This window comes from Hemicordylus capensis, chromosome 1 (genome assembly GCF_027244095.1).
Source record: "Hemicordylus capensis ecotype Gifberg chromosome 1, rHemCap1.1.pri, whole genome shotgun sequence".
Classification (NCBI taxonomy): Eukaryota; Metazoa; Chordata; class Lepidosauria; order Squamata; family Cordylidae; genus Hemicordylus; species Hemicordylus capensis.
This window is the reverse complement of record NC_069657.1, coordinates 14,989,014-15,005,919: the sequence shown is the minus strand read 5'-3', so window position 1 is coordinate 15,005,919 and position 16,906 is coordinate 14,989,014. Positions and strand designations below refer to the sequence as shown.

General features: G+C 46.9%; 1 protein-coding gene across 8 annotated transcripts in view; it reads right to left on the bottom strand.

The window, feature by feature from the left end:
• Positions 1 to 1,592: 1,592 nt before the first annotated feature.
• SYNE2 (spectrin repeat containing nuclear envelope protein 2) overlaps positions 1,593 to 16,906 on the bottom strand; it is a 368,664-nt gene continuing 353,350 nt past the window's right edge. For all 8 annotated transcript variants that reach the window (XM_053287390.1, XM_053287373.1, XM_053287409.1 and 5 more), the window contains 6 exons: positions 13,625 to 13,825; positions 10,935 to 11,063; positions 7,084 to 7,275; positions 6,858 to 6,947; positions 4,737 to 4,783; positions 1,593 to 3,686 (listed from right to left, as the gene is read on the bottom strand). In XM_053287390.1, coding sequence (XP_053143365.1) covers positions 3,461 to 3,686; positions 4,737 to 4,783; positions 6,858 to 6,947; positions 7,084 to 7,275; positions 10,935 to 11,063; positions 13,625 to 13,825 — 885 coding nt within the window. In that variant the 3' untranslated portion in view covers positions 1,593 to 3,460. The remainder of the gene's footprint in view (positions 3,687 to 4,736; positions 4,784 to 6,857; positions 6,948 to 7,083; positions 7,276 to 10,934; positions 11,064 to 13,624; positions 13,826 to 16,906) is intronic.

Below are 16,906 nucleotides of genomic sequence, written 5' to 3'. Positions count from 1 at the left end.
GCTCCCTGCTTGGCTCATATAGGCATTCTTAAGGCCAAAGAATCAGTTCACCAGCGCCTTTTGGTATATTGTGCTTCAAAAGGACAGAGCGCAAACTACACAGTGTGTGGTTGTAGGAAATCCTAGACAAATCTTATCCCTGGCTAATTACTTAGACAAACTTACTTTTCCTGAGTTCCACCATGGCTTAACTTTGGCCTGTTTAAATGTGTTACCTTTGGCTATTTTGGAGGGTAGATTCCGCTGTAAGCCGTATCCCCAGCAGCTCTGCCCCTGCCGCTCAGGCATGATTGAGTCAGTGGAGCATGTATTACTCTATTGTGTATTTTATGGAGAGATACATTCTCTTCCTGTTGGTCCAATTTTGTCACACTATCCAGGCAGGCCAGATGACTTGTGTAAATTTTCTTCTTTCTGATTCTGATGCTGAGATTACCTATTGTGTGGCCGAATTTTGTGCCACTGCTTGTAACATCAGGAAACAAATGTTATGTAAGGTACATGTGTTATTCTTGGATTGGTGGGTTGGTAGTTTAGTATTATTTAGTATTGGAGTATTTTAAGTAATGACTGTTGATTATTGTAATTGCTGGCTGGTCATGGAGCGTAATAAATAAATGGATGATACTGGCCCTCTTCCAGCTTTGACTACTGTGTAGATTGAAGAAGGAATTGAAAGCAAAGGAGATCTTTGTGAGTGTCCGAATTCTCTGGGGATCCGGATATCATGGGCGTATATTTTACCTTGCAATACCAGGGTAAAACAGCAGCAGTATTGGTGTAATTTCAGCAGGGGTGTAGCAAGATTGGATTGGGCCCAGAGACAAGATTTTAAAATGCGCTCCCTCCTGCACACCGAAGCTCAGCTCATGAAGTAAAGAAATCTTAAATGAGGCTGAATAGTGGTCACAAAAAGCATAGTGTATTTTCTCAAGAGCCCCTGGCGGCGCAGTGGTAAAACTGCCGCCCTGTAACCAGAAGGTTGCAAATTCAATCCTGACCAGGGGCTCAAGGTTGACTCTGCCCTCCATCCTTCTGAGGTCGGTAAAACGAGTACCCAGAATGTTGGGGGGGCAATATGCTAAATCATTGTAAACCGCTTAGAGAGCTTCCAGCTATAGAGCGGTATATAAATGTAAGTGCTATTGCTATATGTGTGTGTGTAAATATAAATAAATATATAAATTTACACACACATACATACACATACCTATGTGCCACAATAGAACATCACCCTAAATTAAATGGTACTAGAGAAAGACATGCCATTCTGGTAGCCACTTAACTACCAGGTGTTAACTCACATCAATTTTGGAGGATGAATACATCTGAAGGAAGCCCGGGTGAGTGCGTGGCTGGGGGAGTCAGTCATGTGACTTGCCTCTGGGGGCCCCCCAAAGCAGTGGGCCCCCAGACAACTACCTCCCCTTGCCCTATTATAGTTACACCCCTGATTTTCAGTGTAGTGATGGGTACAGAATCTTGTTTTGTGTTGGATTAGCTGTTTGTACAAAACGCTACGCTTGGATAGTGCTGCAGCTCAGCCCTGAACATGTGATTTTCCACAGTATGAAATCCATTTAACAAATGAGTTATGAGTGCTGCACACACCAGCAGAACTTTAATAAGAGAAAAATGATTCCACTGTACACAGAACCAAGTATATTCTGGATTGAGATACAGTCATTTGAGGTTTCTATTACTATTTACCTGAAACTCACCTTCACTTTAAATGTGAAGAGTCTTTAAGAGTCCTGCTGGATCAGAGAAAGGATTCAGCTAGTCCAGGGGTTCTCACACCATCACTCCCTGCAAAGGTCATTGTGGCTGGGGATCATGGGAGTTGTAGTCTAACATCATCTGCAGATTTGAGAACCCCTGATCTAGTTCATCATCCTATTTCCCACCGTGCCCGCCCAAGATGCCTCCAGAAAGCCCACAAGCAGAACATGAAGGTGACAGCCTTTTCATTATTTGCCTCCCCTGAACACTGGTATTCAGAGGTAGCCTGCCTCTGAACATGGAAGCTCTGTTTCACTATTGTGGCTAATGTGAGTAGAGCTGGGCATGCACACAGGGGTCACTTTAGGGCCCAATGGTGCATCTTCAGGTCATTGCACACTGGACATTCCCCAACATGGGAGGCTGGGATGCTTCCCATTTCCCCACCAATCATCTCTCTCCAATCCAGGATCTGGAATTTTCACTCAAATTAACTTGCCTGGTTGTGCTCTCTGAGGATAACAGGAGCATGGAAGGCTCCACTGGGGCCTCTGGTGTTCCCTCTGTGCACGGTGTGTGGCTGCATTGGCCCTAGAATTGATTGTGCCCTTAAATAGTCAAAAATCCATTGCTTTTTCCCCCTTTTGGCTTGTTGTACATGATTTTAAAAGAAAGAAAAAGATTAAACCTAAAAAGCCCCTTTGATTAAAAAAAAGCCACAACTTCACATTGTCCATTTGTATACACATGAGATAATTAACACTAATTATTTTCAGCATTTCTCTCTTTAGAAAACTATGCACAGCGTAGGTTGCCTACATGCAGCATCATTATTCTTTTTCTTAAAAAAATAGTACCAAAACAAAAAGGACAGGCAAGGCAGTGGCTCTAAGTACTAAAATCTTTCTTCTGAAAACAGATATGCATTTGTTAACTGGGGAGACGAGCTTGCTAAAATACCAGAGTGTAACAAATATTTAAAAAATTAAACCGTCCTTTCTACTACAATATCAAAATACAGAAATAAATTCTGTGATCTTTGTGCATGCAAAGCACCACACAAAAAATGGGTTTTCTTTGTCACAGTAAAAACGATGGATCCAATCCACTGAGAGGTTTCCCCAGTGATGAAAGAGTGAAGTAACGGCACTGCCATGTTATTTCGATGGGCCTTGTGCAGGAAAGTTTCCCTGTGCACTCTGCCTTATGACATTTTTCATGAGTTGCAGAAATCATTTTAATTCTAAGACGACACTATCCTGGAAATACAGTGTTCTGTGGACCTGCTGGCACAAAGACCATCTACTTGATCGCTCACACATTGTGCAAAAGTATAAAGGATGCTGCCTGAAGTTCAAAAATATATAGAAACAGTATTTTCTGTACAAAACCTGGGAGCAATTACCCACCCACCCCTCACATATTGAAATGGCCTAAGGATCTGCATCTGGAGATGGGAAGCATGGCATGTTCCCTCGTGCACACTGCAGGGATGAGCAGGCTGTCGAACTGAAGGTCACCACGTCAATAGTTGTCAGCTGCGATAGAGATCACCGATAATAGAAAGTACGTATTCTTGTTGTGATATGTTAGTGCCTGTGAAGCCCTGGCAGGACGTCACAAGGAAACCAGAGAGCGACTTCTGCCATGTGACGTTCCCGGACTGACATTAGCAGCATGAAAAGAAGCACCCGTGAAAGAGACTGATTTTGGTTGCGTTCAAAACACACGGGATGCTCTAAGTTGGCGGAGGTCCATTGATATATCGCAGCATAGGATAGAAAGACCGGGCAAAGTTGTTGGTTTGAGTGCAGCTGTAGTCTTCCTCTGAAAACGGGATCATGGAAGCCAAAAGCAACAGGAGAAGGAAGAGCAACTGAAGCGGCAATGCCACCCGCAGGACCCGGTAGAAGAAGGAAGGGGTCTTGGGAGCTGCTGGGCTGGCTTCCTCTCCATCCTCCAGTCTGCAAAAGGAAGACAATTTAGATGTGAAAGAGCCTTAGACTTGCTCACATATAAATACCAGTTGCAGGGGAGCAGCAGCAAGAAAGGGGGCATGCCTTCATCTCCTGGTGGTTTGCTTCCTAGCGGCAACTAGTGGGCCACTGTGGGAAACAGAATGCTGGACTAGAGAGGCTTTGGGCCTGATCCAGCAGGGCTTTTCTTATATCGGCCTCACTGTTGCACAACTCAATTGGTGCAATTTTTGCACGCGTGCAACAGTGCTCTTGCACAACTGCATGTACATTGCACTACAATGTGCACAGAACTTTGCACAGTATGGGTGCCAGCTATTGGCCCATTAGCTGAGTATTGTCTTCTCTAAGTAGCAGCATCTCTCTAATGCTTTGGGCAGTTGTTTGTGGAAGTGAAAGCCATCAGTTCTGCTCCTGGGTGGATTTTTTTTGGAAAACACTACTTCAGTGAAGTGGCCAGCATCCAGAGCAATGAACCGTTTGCCTAATGAGTAAAGTTATATTAGTGCAAGACAATAGCTTATTGCACTAAAAATGGAGATTTGCAAAAGCATGCAATTATACTCTTGCGCAAAGTTTCCCTTTAAGACATAAGAGCATGCTGCAGAAGCACAACTGTTGCACAAGCATGAGCATGCTGGTGGTGATGTAACACTAGTCCGGAACGCAAGCTCCAGATGTAGCACAACTAGCTACTGCAAACAACCTTCCGCAAGGGATTTGTTGCTATGGATGTCAGCCACTGTCCCTTAAAAATAATGTCACTTAAAATGATATTTGAAAATAATATAAACATGTGTACATATTAAAAGTCTGAACTCTTAAACCTGAAACTATGATATTTTAACACTTGGACATATGATTTAAACAAATGATTTGGATCAGCCCTTTTCTTGTATTTTAAGCCATGATTTAAATAAATCCACCCTGAGACGGAGGCAGTTCCAAAATTATATTCCTTCTCTGTACTCTCTAGGATTGTTGTTAAACTGTTTTTTTTTTAAATACACAAGGAGAACATTTGCTGAAAAGTACTACCTAGTATTGCTGCCGCTCTGGCTCTCCAAGGCCTTTCTTCCATCCGCCTGTGAAAGTGTGAAAGGAAAATTACTATGTTTTAAGAAATAAGAGTGCATGGATGCAAATTCTGGTGGAATTTCTACATATTCCAACATGTTTCTCTGTAGTGGAAATGGAAAAGGAAATGTAGCTTTAACACAATTGCTCAAACATTTCAGATGCAAATAAATACAAGCAGCTATGCTACCAATACAATGGATGGATTCCATGAAAAGAAAAAACTTTGGGCCAAAATGAGACGTAGGAGGCAACAGGGAGCTCCTAGTCATTCTTCAACTGTTGTAGCTGGGGAAGTTGGGTGTTACAGTCCAACATCATCATCTGGGGACCCAAGGTTGGGGGTCCCTGTGTTTACTTGCTAACTAGGGGCATAACAAGGCTGGAGTGGGCCCAGAGACAAAATTTTAAAATGGGCCCCTCGCTGATACACACACTTCACATATGATTTGCCTCTGGGGGGCCCCTCGAGGCGTGGGGGCCCCCAGGCAGCCGCCTCCCCTTGCCAAATAGTAGTTACGCCCCTGTTGCTAACCCTGCTAACTTGGCAAAGAAGCACCTTTTAACGTGATGATTCTATTTAGCAGGAGGGAGAGTAACTGGCCCTCTCCATCTCCAGCAAAGCACCCCTCCAGTGGTTGTAGCTGGTGTCTATCTTATGTTTCTTTTTAGATTGTGAGCCCCTTGGAGACAGGGATCCATCTTATCTATATATTTAATTGTCTTACGGCCGACTGAGGAGAGAACTGTGTGGGGATGTTTGGCAAGCCCCGCCCCCTCTGTAGCCATGACCAATTAAAAGGTGTGGGCGGAGCTGCTCCTCAGTGCAAGGACAGACAATGGGCTTAGGAGGCGACACCGCGGTGGCACAGCTGCTGAAAAATGGCTGGCTGGCTGGCAGGGAGGGAGGGAGGGAGCCGGGTTGCGGGCAAAGCCCCGCTGCCCAGAGGAGGCTGCTGGCGGGCTTAGAAGGAGGTGCTGTGGCGGTGGCGGGAGACGCGGCCTGGCAGGGAGTGGGGGAGAAGCCCTGCCGGCCTCAGGAGGGAGGCGGCAGCGGGGGGCCCGGGTTGAGGAAGCGGCTGTTGCTGGGCCAGCCAGCGGCCTGAAAAGAGGGCACAGGTTGAGGAGGCGGTTGTTGCCAGGTTGGCCGGCAGCCTGAGGAGAAGCGGCTGCTGCTGGGCCGGCCAGTGGGCTGAGGGGAGTGGCTGCCGGCAGGCCAAGGAGGAGGACTGAGTTGTGTGTGTGTGTGGGGGGGAGAGCGGCTGCCGGCGGGCTGAACGAAAGTGACTGTCGACGGGCCAAGGATGAGGGCCAAGTTGGGGGGGGGAGAGTGAGTTGTGGGAGGAGGGGGGGGATGCCACAGGCTCAGTGTACTACCACACAGATGCTCTGTGAGGGTTCAGCTAGTTTATTTATTATTTCTCTGTGTAAATCGCCCTGAGCCATTTTTGGAAAGGCGGTATAGAAATCGAATGAATGAATGAATGAATGAACTTCTAGTGACCCTGGGGAGGAAGCTGAACACTGAAAAAGCAACTCACACTGACATGTTTGACAAGTATCCTTGAAAGGCAAAATAGGGACATGTATCAGAATAAAGGCATTACAATGACGTATGGATTCAATGGCACTGGGGCCCCAGAATTATAGAATTTGAGTTGGAAGGGGCATAGGAAGCTACCAGACCACTGATCCATCTAGCTCAGCATAGTCTACACTGACTGGCAGCAGCTCTCCAAGGTTTCAGGCAGGAGTCTTTCCCAGCCATACCTGGAGATGCTGCCAGGGAGTGAACCTGGAATTTTCTGCAGGCATGCAGGTGCTCTTCCACTGAGCTACGGCCCCATCCCCTAAGGGGAATATCTTACAGTGGAAACCGGAAACCATCTCAGTATAGAACTCTATGACTTTGAATATGGGCATACGCTGTGGTGATCTGCTGGACTGTCTGCAGAAAAAGACCTGGGCAGCTGACAAACCTACTTAATTTGCAAAAGTATTTAAGGATGGAATCGGGATGGGGAGAAAATTCTTGATTCAGAAGCAAATCGACATGCGGAATACCACTGCCAAGCAACTTGCCTTGTTTTGATATATGCAAGGTTTCTCTGAAAGCTGCTGATTTCTTCCAGCGTCTAATTCATCCACATCTGTCAGGAATGCACTTAAGTCCTAAAAGGACAAACACAAATAAGAAATGCTTTCTGTTCTGGCATAAATGCACCCCCTTTCCCCCAGGAGCTCCCAGCTCCTTTACAAAATGCAGCTCTGAATCAGCCGATCTGCTGAAGATACAGCACAGCCTCACCTGATTCCCCCTTGAGACCTTTAAGTCATGTGAAACCCTTTCCAGAAGTTGTTTCAGTTTCTCCCCAATCACATGGACCTTCTCGTCAGCTTCCATATAATCTCCTCCATCAGATCTGACAAGCAAGTAAGCGGAAATTTCCTGCAGAGTGTTTACTTGAAGCTGCTGTTCCAGGAGCTCTTTTTCTAGTTGCTTTAACGAGGAAACGGTAGGAAATAGGATATTAACAAGCAGCATGTCGCCTATACTGTATTCACAGGTGCATAGTGCAGTCTGAACAATTGGGGATTAGGCAGCGTGGGAGAGTTGTGCCAGCGGACTTATGGCCCCATCCCATAGCCAAGCCCTTCCGGCTGGAGCAAGGGCACAAGCCTGGCACAGTAACCTCCTCTGTCACAGCTATGCCAGGTCCCCCCATTCCTATGGAAACACTGATGCCATACAAAGACCACTGTGCCATTCTGGCAGAGGGAGCAGTCTCTTCACTCTCTCTTGTTTGGTCCACAAAAGTGTTTTTATTAATAGCTCACTCTTCCTCTAAGGGAAGAGTATTTTTTTTTTTTTAAAAAAAATTAAAGCAAAGGATAGGATATTCAAGAGAAGCAGGACAGAACCTTGGTGATGGGACTTTAGCTCATCTATCTATTTATTTATATCTATGTAAACTGCTTTGGGAACTTTGGTTGAAAAGCGGTAAATAAAGGTTTGTCGTATTTGTATTCGTCTGTACCAAGGGGGAGACTGGAAGTAGGGATGTGCATGGTCCGGACTGGCACCAAGGGGGGGTCTCCCTTTAAGGGCGGGGGGGGGTAGAACTTACCCCTCCTGCCGCTTTTCCCCCTCCGGCGCTGTAGTTTTAAGCGAAGTTTTTGGGGCGTCAGCGTTCCTTGCTGCCGCCCCTGCCCCCGTCGTCGCCTGGAACTCTCCGTAATAGCCTACGTCACACGCACGCTGTGTGTGATGTAGGCAGCGCGCGCCGCCACGCGCGCATGCGTGTTGCTATTACGGAGAGTTCCAGGCGACGACGGGGGCAGGGGCGTCAGCGAGGAACACTGCCGCCCCAAAAACTTCGCTTAAAACTACAGCGCCGGAGGGGGAAGAGCAGCGGGAGGGGTAAGTTCTACCCCCCCGCCCTTAAAGGGAGACCCCCCCCTTGGTGCCGGACCGCCGGACCAGTCCGGCTCCGAACCGGTTCGGAGGCCTCCAACATGGCCTCCAGACCAGTTCATGCACATCCCTAACTGGAAGCCAGAAACCATGGTCAGGCAGGGACAGACCAGCTGCCCCCAAAGAGGGCATATTTTATTTTATTTTATTTTATTTTATTTTATTTTATTTTACTAACTAACTAACATATTTCTATACCACCCAAAACTCTATTAAGTGGTCTCAGTAGGAATCTTCACATGAATGTGTATAGCTGCCTTGGAATCAGACCACTGGTCCATCTTGCTCGGCATGCCTACATTTCAGTTATTTAAACATATTTCCATATGGCCCCAAACGTGCGTCTCTGAGCAGTTTACAATTAAAATCATATAAACATGAAATCAACTAAACAGTTAAAAGCATTTGAACATTAAAATCATTAAGATTAGAATCATTTAAAATCCAACCTTAACAATATTAAAACTATAAATCTAATTAAAACTATAAATCTTAATTCAATTAGATTTATTGAAGACAATAAATGTGTCTTCAGTGCCTTTTTAAAAGTTGCCAGAGATGGGGAGGCTCTTATTTCAACAGGAGGTTTTTCACACATGGCTCTCTGCCTGGGGTATCTGAAGAGCAAATCTGCTTCGAGGCATTTTAATTCGAGGGATTAGATGGACCATTCGCATAGATAGATGTAGATTCGCATAATGGTCCATTAGATGGACCATTCGCATAGCCATCAGCACCACCATCAACACCTTAGGCGAAAGCAGAAGCCCCAGAGTCCGTCCCCCACCCCCCAGCTGCTGGAAATAGAGGATTATTTTACCCTGGACATAACTTGGACTAAGCCAGAATTCGTAGCCTCCCTTCGGAGAAAAACAAAGCCCTGTCTGTCCTGGTCCCTGATAGCCCGCAGGGAGGTCGGGTTAAATCCAGAGAATATGTGGACTGTCACACTCCAATCAGGAATGGATTCGGGGAAAGCCCTGTCTGTAAAACTTCCAGGGAGCGTATTCCAAAGTCCAGGGGCAGCAATGGAGAAGGCCTGTTCCCAAGTAGCTGCCAGACAAGTTGGCAGAAACTGCAGATGAACCTCTCCAGATGATCTTAACAGGTTGTTGGGCTCATGGCGAAGATGACGTTCTCTTAAATACCCAGGGCCTAAGCTGTTTAGGGCTTTATAGGTAACTAGTGGTTTTGTAGCCCGTTGGTTAACGGGCGCTAGTGGAGCTCTGCGCTCCAGAGGTTCGCCGCCATTCCCTCTCCCGCCACCCCCCGGCGCCCGGGGCTCCGGCCGGGCCCGCCACTCACCGCCGCCCGCGGCTCCGGCCGGGCCCGCCACCTACCGCCGCCCGCGGCTCCGGCTGGGCCCGCCACCCACCGCGGCTCCGGCCTGGCCCACTGCTGCCCGGGCCCACCGCCGCATTGTTTTGTCTGCCGCCTCGTCCGGCGGCCATCCTGGGCGGCCAGAAGCGGCCGCCCCGAAGAAGCCGGGTAAGCGGCGGCACGGCCAGGCCTCGGCCATGGCTCTGCCGCCTCCTCGGCCGCGCTGCCTCGGCCAGTGTCCCCCGCCGCCGCTTACCCGGCTTCTTCGGGGCGGCCGCTTCTGGCCGCCCAAAATGGCCGCCGGGTGCTGGCGGTCCTGCCTCCCTGGCTCCTTCTGGCCATGCGCTTCGCACATGCCCAGAAGAGGCCAGGGAGGCACAGACACACGCTTGGTGTCCGTCCACGGACGGACACCAAGCCTTTTATTAGATAGGATAACCAGCATCTTATATTTTGTACACTGACTGGCAGAAACTCTTTAGTGTCTCAGGCATCCCTGAAATCCTCTAATTCAAGGGTGGGCAAACCTGTTGTCGAACTATAACTTCAAATTTATTGTGGCTGGAGATGATAGGAGTTGTAGTTCGACAACAGCTGTAGGGCCAACTTTGCCCACCCCTGCTCTATCTGGCAGCATCAGTGACTGAATTGGGAAGCAGGCACTCTAGGGCTTGGTTCTGGGCACCGCCCTGGTAAGAGCAAAGGGCACAAGAGATAGTGCCACCCCCACTAACTGGGTAAAGAGGCACATTTCAAAGTGGTGATTCTTTTCCATTTGGCAGGCGGGGGAGCAACTGGCCCTATCCAACCAAGCATAGCCCCACTCGAGTGGCTGTTGTTGGTGGATCTTTTTTAGACTGTGATTCCTTTCGGGACAGGGAACCTTCTTATTTTTATTTTCTATATAAATTATTTTGAGAACTTTTTCGTTGAAAAGTGTATATAAATATTTGTAACAGTGGCTGACACACCCCGCAGCACTCCGTCAGTCTTGTAATGGAGCATTTGCGCAGTTGTGCAAAAGCGCTCTTGTGCAACTGTGCAAAAGCTCTGTGACAAAGCTGACAGAGGGTTCCATGGTAATATTGGCTGATGTACTGCGCAAGAATATGTCAGTCCATTAACATTGTGTTGTACAAGTTACACAAACTAAAGATGTTATGCAGGAGCAAGTCCAATGAAAATAATGGGCTTACTCTTAAGTAATGTAATTTGTGCAATTTTTGTGTTTGTGCAACGTGCATAACTTGCGTGCATGCACTGTTACTGGGCTGACATACCCTTGCGTAGCATGTCAATCAGTAACAGTAACAATATCCTCAATCATCTCAGTCTGGATGCTCAAATCTGCTTTTCTCACTTACCATTAATTCTCTTCGGCTCTCCTGTATCGTGAGGGGATCAGCATTCGGGTCCTTAATTTGTGCTTGATGCCGCCGAGTCTCGGCCCCTGCCAGCCACAGCAGCAGTTTCTGGTTTAGCTCATGGAAATCCTGCAGAAGCAAGCACCCATGAGGACGAAAGTGAGAAATATAGTCTCATGAACTGCACATCAACACTGAGGTTGCCTGATTGGGTGAGAAGGAAGTTACAAGACTTTCCAAACACGCCGAATGAAAGATAATTATTATTTATCTTAAACGGCTTTCTGAGGGCTCAAAGCATGTCACATGCATTATCTCAGGAATCCTTACATCAGCCTTGTAAAGTAGGTCAGGATTATAATTTACATACTGCACAGGTGAGGGGCTGCTGATCTTGCCCAAGGCCCCCCACTGAATTCCTGGCAAAGTCAAGATCTGAAACGGGACATTCCCAATTTACAAATGTAAGGCTGCAATCCTATTCACAGTTACCAGGGAGTAAGCCATGTTGAACATAGTGGCCAACATCCTATCACTGTGCTTGTGCAATCAACAAAGTTGTGATGGTGCAAGAAGATTGTCTAGCTGCACTATATCATGGGGATTTTGGGAACCGTGCTCTTGTGCGAAAGTTCCCTGCAAAACATGAGGTGTGCCACAGGCTGTGCACCTTGCTGCACAAGCGCAAACATATTTGCACTAGTGTAACACTAGTCTGGAACACAAGCACAGGACTTAGCGCAACAGCTTTGCACAAGTGCAATATCAATGTGTCTGATAGGATGGTGCTGCCAGGCTCTTTAGCTGCTACACTAGAGTGGGAAGAAGGAGGTAAGCTGTTCCATCCAATCATGGAGGGTCAGAATGACAGAAGGCATAAAGGTAAAAATGGGAGAACTGATTTTGTAACCTCCTACATGAATGATACACATATCATAAGGTTGTTCACACGATCAAATGGGGGAGCTTGAGGGAAGCTGCTCCCACACGACCAGAACTCGAACAGGGCTCCACCGCCCACATGAGCAGGGAGGCGGCTAGACAAGTGGCAGTTGGGGTGGTGGGGCACACACCATTTATCCTGCAATGGGAAAGTACCGTGCTACCTGGCCGCTTGTTTCCTCTGGCTCTACGATTAAGATGGCTGCTAGCAGCCTGGGAGCAGCTGCTGGCAGTGTGGCAACCTAGACGACCAGCAAATGAGGTAGAAGGCATGTGCTTGTCCTACCTCAATGTAATCCCAGGTTTGCAATCAGGGCTACCCAGGGAAGGAAGTGATCCTGGGGCTTCTTACAACCCGCCCTACCTGGGCTATCCCTGTCCTACCCAGATAGGATTGGTTGTGAGAATGACCTTAGTAACTACTGATTTGTTAAAAGTTCCATACAAGTACAGATAGGCCTCGTTCACACAATCGTTATAATCTAGGTTTAATGTGGGTTTCCAACATGGAAGTGATTGTGTGAGCCCACGCCAGGGTTGGAATCTTGGGTCATAAACCACCTTGATTTGGGAATCTCGGGTCATAAACCACCTTGGTATGGTTCACACAATCACTTCAATGCTGGTAACCTATATGAAACCTAGATTCAAATGGCTGTATTAACAAAGCTGTAGTGATCAGCCACCCCTCCCACTAAAGAGTTAAACAGGGAGTGAACCCTTGTCTTGACTGACATGCTGGTGAACTCCAGGGCAGCCAATCAGTACACCAGGTGGGTGGGACCTAGAGAGCCGTTGTGGGGAATTCTGGGAACAAGAAGGGGAGATCTTTGTTAGAAGAGAGAAGGACATGTGGCCATGGAGGTTGGTTACAGGAGGATGACTGCAGCTCTTGGAAGATAGAAATGCAGGTGCTTGAATCTCAATTGGAGTTTGATGAGTTCACGGAAAGAGGAAACCTGGGGCTTTACCTTCGGGAAGTTTAGTCTAGGGAAAAGTTTGTTTAGTCAGACTTTGTGTTAGAATTTCTGTTTCTTTGGTGTGTGCTTTGTATATCCCTAATACTTTTCTAGTATTGATTACCTGCAACGTAATTAAAATAAGAAACACCAGCCTACGCCCATTCTACCTAGGGCATTACAAAAGACTCTATAAACATTTAAATGTGCATAAGACAACCTGTTTTTGTAATCTATTAAGTATTCTTAACTGTACCTAAGAAAGCTAGAAAGTCTCAGACGGAAGCAGTCTGCAGTACTTGAATAAAACGGTTTCTTAAAGCCTTTTCTGAAAACAAGTCTCTTCAAGTTCGTTTTTAACTCGAGAAAAAGCAGGGACCGGAGGGGGGAGTTCTCTCTGGTGCAAACACGTCCTCAGATGCTCAGCAGCTAACAGTTTTCTTATCCTGTGTAAGCTTACACATGGATGATTTTTTTTGTATTTGCCAGAGGGACCTTGGATTACAGCACACAATCCACTGGTCTGGATCTCTGCAAGTTTTAGGGTGCTTGGTGGCATCCTTTAGAACCTACCGATAATATAGAATAGTTTTAAGAGAAGCCTGGCCAGGCAGCTCAAGCAGGGATGATATAGCATTTCTTTCCCTCATGTGAGCTTGCTCTGAGACAAAGGCTACAATCTGCTACAAAAGCCATAGTTTTTCAAATGCAACTTTAAAGTAGTTAACTAATTCACATATGTTGGCATCTTAAGAAAACTTAAGCAGAGGAAAGGATTGCTCTATCAACCTGGCAACGCATTAAGTCTTCTTGTAAACTCTTCCTCCAGTTCCCCATTAAAAGATTTGCCTTCTCCCAGCATAAATTGACACGCCGGAGTCTATTCTGAAGTTCTTTGGACTCAGTGCTGTCGGCTTGCTTGAAGTCCTTGCTGGTCAGATTAACAGACAGCACAAGGGCCTTGTAGTTATCAAAGGCTTTGAGCATCTCCTGCAAGAGTGGAGAAGCAGCAGATTATAACTCTGTGTCAACAAACCACTACCTTGGTTTTGTATACCAGCAGAACAACAGCAGCAAGATAAAATTTGAGAAATCTCTGCTCTACACTTTTAGTTGGGGAGAGGGCAAAAATGATAAACATCCTAAGGGTGCATTCCAATTAGCAATATATCACTGGGTTCTAGCACAACAGAGAGTCTCTTGGCACGTTAAAGACTAACACATTCATGGTAGCGCAAGTTTCCATTGACTAGATCCTGTCAAACGCATGAATTCATTCATTTGATGAAGTGGGATCTAATCCATAGGGCACTTCACACAATCAACATTAGCTGATTTGGGAGTTGTGTGCACTCCCGTCTGCCAATTGAGAACAAGGTTGGAGGGTAAATAGAACTGGGAAGCAGGCGCTCTAGGGCTCATTTCTGGGCACTGCCCTGGGTACGAGCAAATGTAGGAGGACACAAGCAATGGCTCCAGCTTTTAAGGTGCCAAGAAACAGGTTCTTGGCGTCTTAGTATGAAGCTACAGACAGCGAGCCAGCATTGCACCAAGCGGGAGAGAGTTAACTAATGAGGCAATCCTGCTAACCAGACGCCACCCCTGCTAACTGGGCAAAGAGGCACCTTTCAAAGTGGTGATTCTCTTCCATTTGGGAGCGGGGGCGGGGGGAGCAACTGGCCCTATCCAACCACAGCACAGCCTCCCTCCAGTGACTGTTGCTGGTCTCCACTTGCTCTCTCTTTTTAGAGTGTGAGCCCTTGGGGGGACAGGGAACCATCTCTCCTGTGTGAACTCCTGTTTGCCAGTCATGTGTCAGCTAAAAACAAGGTTGGCGGCTGGCAGATTGATCGTGAGCTAAGCCCCATCTGGGTAGGATGAGCACACACCCCACCCACGTTCCCAGCTGGGGCTTAACTCGCGATCAAGCTCCCAGCTGCCAACCTTGTTTTTAGCTGACAGACGTTCTGCGAACAGGAGTGTGCTCAGCTCCTGAATTAGGGTAGGAGCCTTCTCCTGTCCTAATCTCAATCGTGTGAACCGCACTCATGAAAGCTAATGCTACAATAAAGATGTTAATTCAGGGATTCTCAGCCTTGGGTCCCAAGATGTTGTTGAACTACCAAAGGCCACTGTAGCTGGAAATGATGGGAGTTGTAGTCCAACATCATCTGGAAGCCCAAGGCTGAAAACCCCTGCGTTAGCCTTGAAGATGTCACAGGAGTGTTGGTTGCTCTTACTGTGACTGACATGGCTACCCCTCTTGCTGTGGGATTCCATTACCACTGGAACTAGGAGTCTCCACCATAGTAAAGGCTTTTTATCTCTCCAGGGATATTTGATTATTACTATCTGCCAAAAGGACAGCAGGAGGGCATAAAAGCATGAGGGGCAAAACATAAGGACATAAGAATAGCCCTGCTGGATCAGCCCCAAGGACTATCTAGTCCAGCATTCTGTGTCATACAGTGCCCCACCAGTTGTCCCAGGAAGCCCAGCGGCTGTCACACCCCTGCAACTGGTACTTGGAGGCATCCTGCCTCTGATGCTGAAGGTGGCCTATAGCCACTAGAGTAGCAGCCATTGAACTGCTACTGTCCTCCATGAATGTATCTAAATTCCTCTTAAAGCCATCCAGGATGGTGGCTGTCACATTTTGTGGCAGAGAATTCCATGTTAATTATGTGTTGTGTGATAAAATACTTCCTTTTGTCAGCCCTAAACTTCTTGAAAATCAGTTCCATGGGATAACCTCTGGTTCTAGTGTTATGCGAGAGGGAGAACAAATAATCTCTATCCACTTTCTCCATACCAGGCCTGATTTTATTGACCTCCATCATGTCTCCTCACAGTTGTCTTTTTCTAAACTAAAAAACCACAGGTGTTGTAGCCTGGCCTCATAAGGAAGATGCTCCAGGCCCCTGATCATCTTGGTTGCCCTCTTCTGCACCTTTTCCAATACTACAATGCCCTTATGGTGACTAGAACTGTATGCAGTTCTCCAAATGTGGCTGCACCATAGTTTTCTAAAAGGGTATTATAATATTAGCAGTTTTATTTGAATCCCCTTCCTATTGATTCCAAGCATGGAATAGGCCTTTTTCACAGCCGCCTTCTCTGTTGTCAGGCCAAGGCTATGAGATGCCCTCCCAAGGGAGGCCTGCCTGGTTCCATCTCTGCTCCCTTTGTGGTGGGCATTTATTTTGGAGATGGAATGTTGGGCAAGTAATGGCATGTGAATGAAATAAAATCATTATACAGGAGAACCCAGATTTCTGTGGGGGTTCCGTTCGGGGGTGGGCTGATAGCGAATCAGTGAATAGTGGGGCATTAAAGTGAATGTAAATTGGGGGGTTAGGTTGCCACATCACTTAAAATTGCCCCCCAAATGACAAAATGAGCCAAATAAAGTGCCCTACCGTGTTCCACAGCCTTTAAGGCATCCAAGGACCCCTCCTCCCGCAAGAGTAGAAAATAAGTCAAAAATTGCATTCCCCCCCTCCATTTCCCCCCTCAAAGAATGAGCCATAAAATGGCTTCCTGGCCTGCAGATATACAGGTTTAACCCCTTTTCTGCTGTCCCCATCCCCTCAGGATATACCGAGGTCGGGTGTCCATTACCTGACCGCAGATTTACGAATCTGCAGGTGCTGGACCTGTGATTAATGAAGTTCTCCTGTAGAGAAGTGTGGAAGATGAACCACCCTCCAGCCAGCAGATGGAGCTGTAACCTACCATTGTTAGTTGATGAGTTATCTGCTAGTTAAGGCTGTTTTCTATTCTTGTTCTCTGCTTCATGTAATTTCCTGTCTTATTGTAACATGCTGTTGTCTCTGTCTCCTTTACTCTGCAGCAGCATATTGCACAGTATTGAAAGCCGTAAAGCATTCTAAAGGAAGTGTTCTCAAACCCACATCTCCAGAAGTTGTTGGACTACAGCTCCCATCATCCCCAACTGCAGTGGCACTGAGGATGATGAGAAATGCAGTCCAAAAACAACCAGGGGCCTTAATTTGAGCTCCCCTGTTCTAAAGAAACTCTTTGTGCTTAGCTGATTGGTTAACTCTGCTA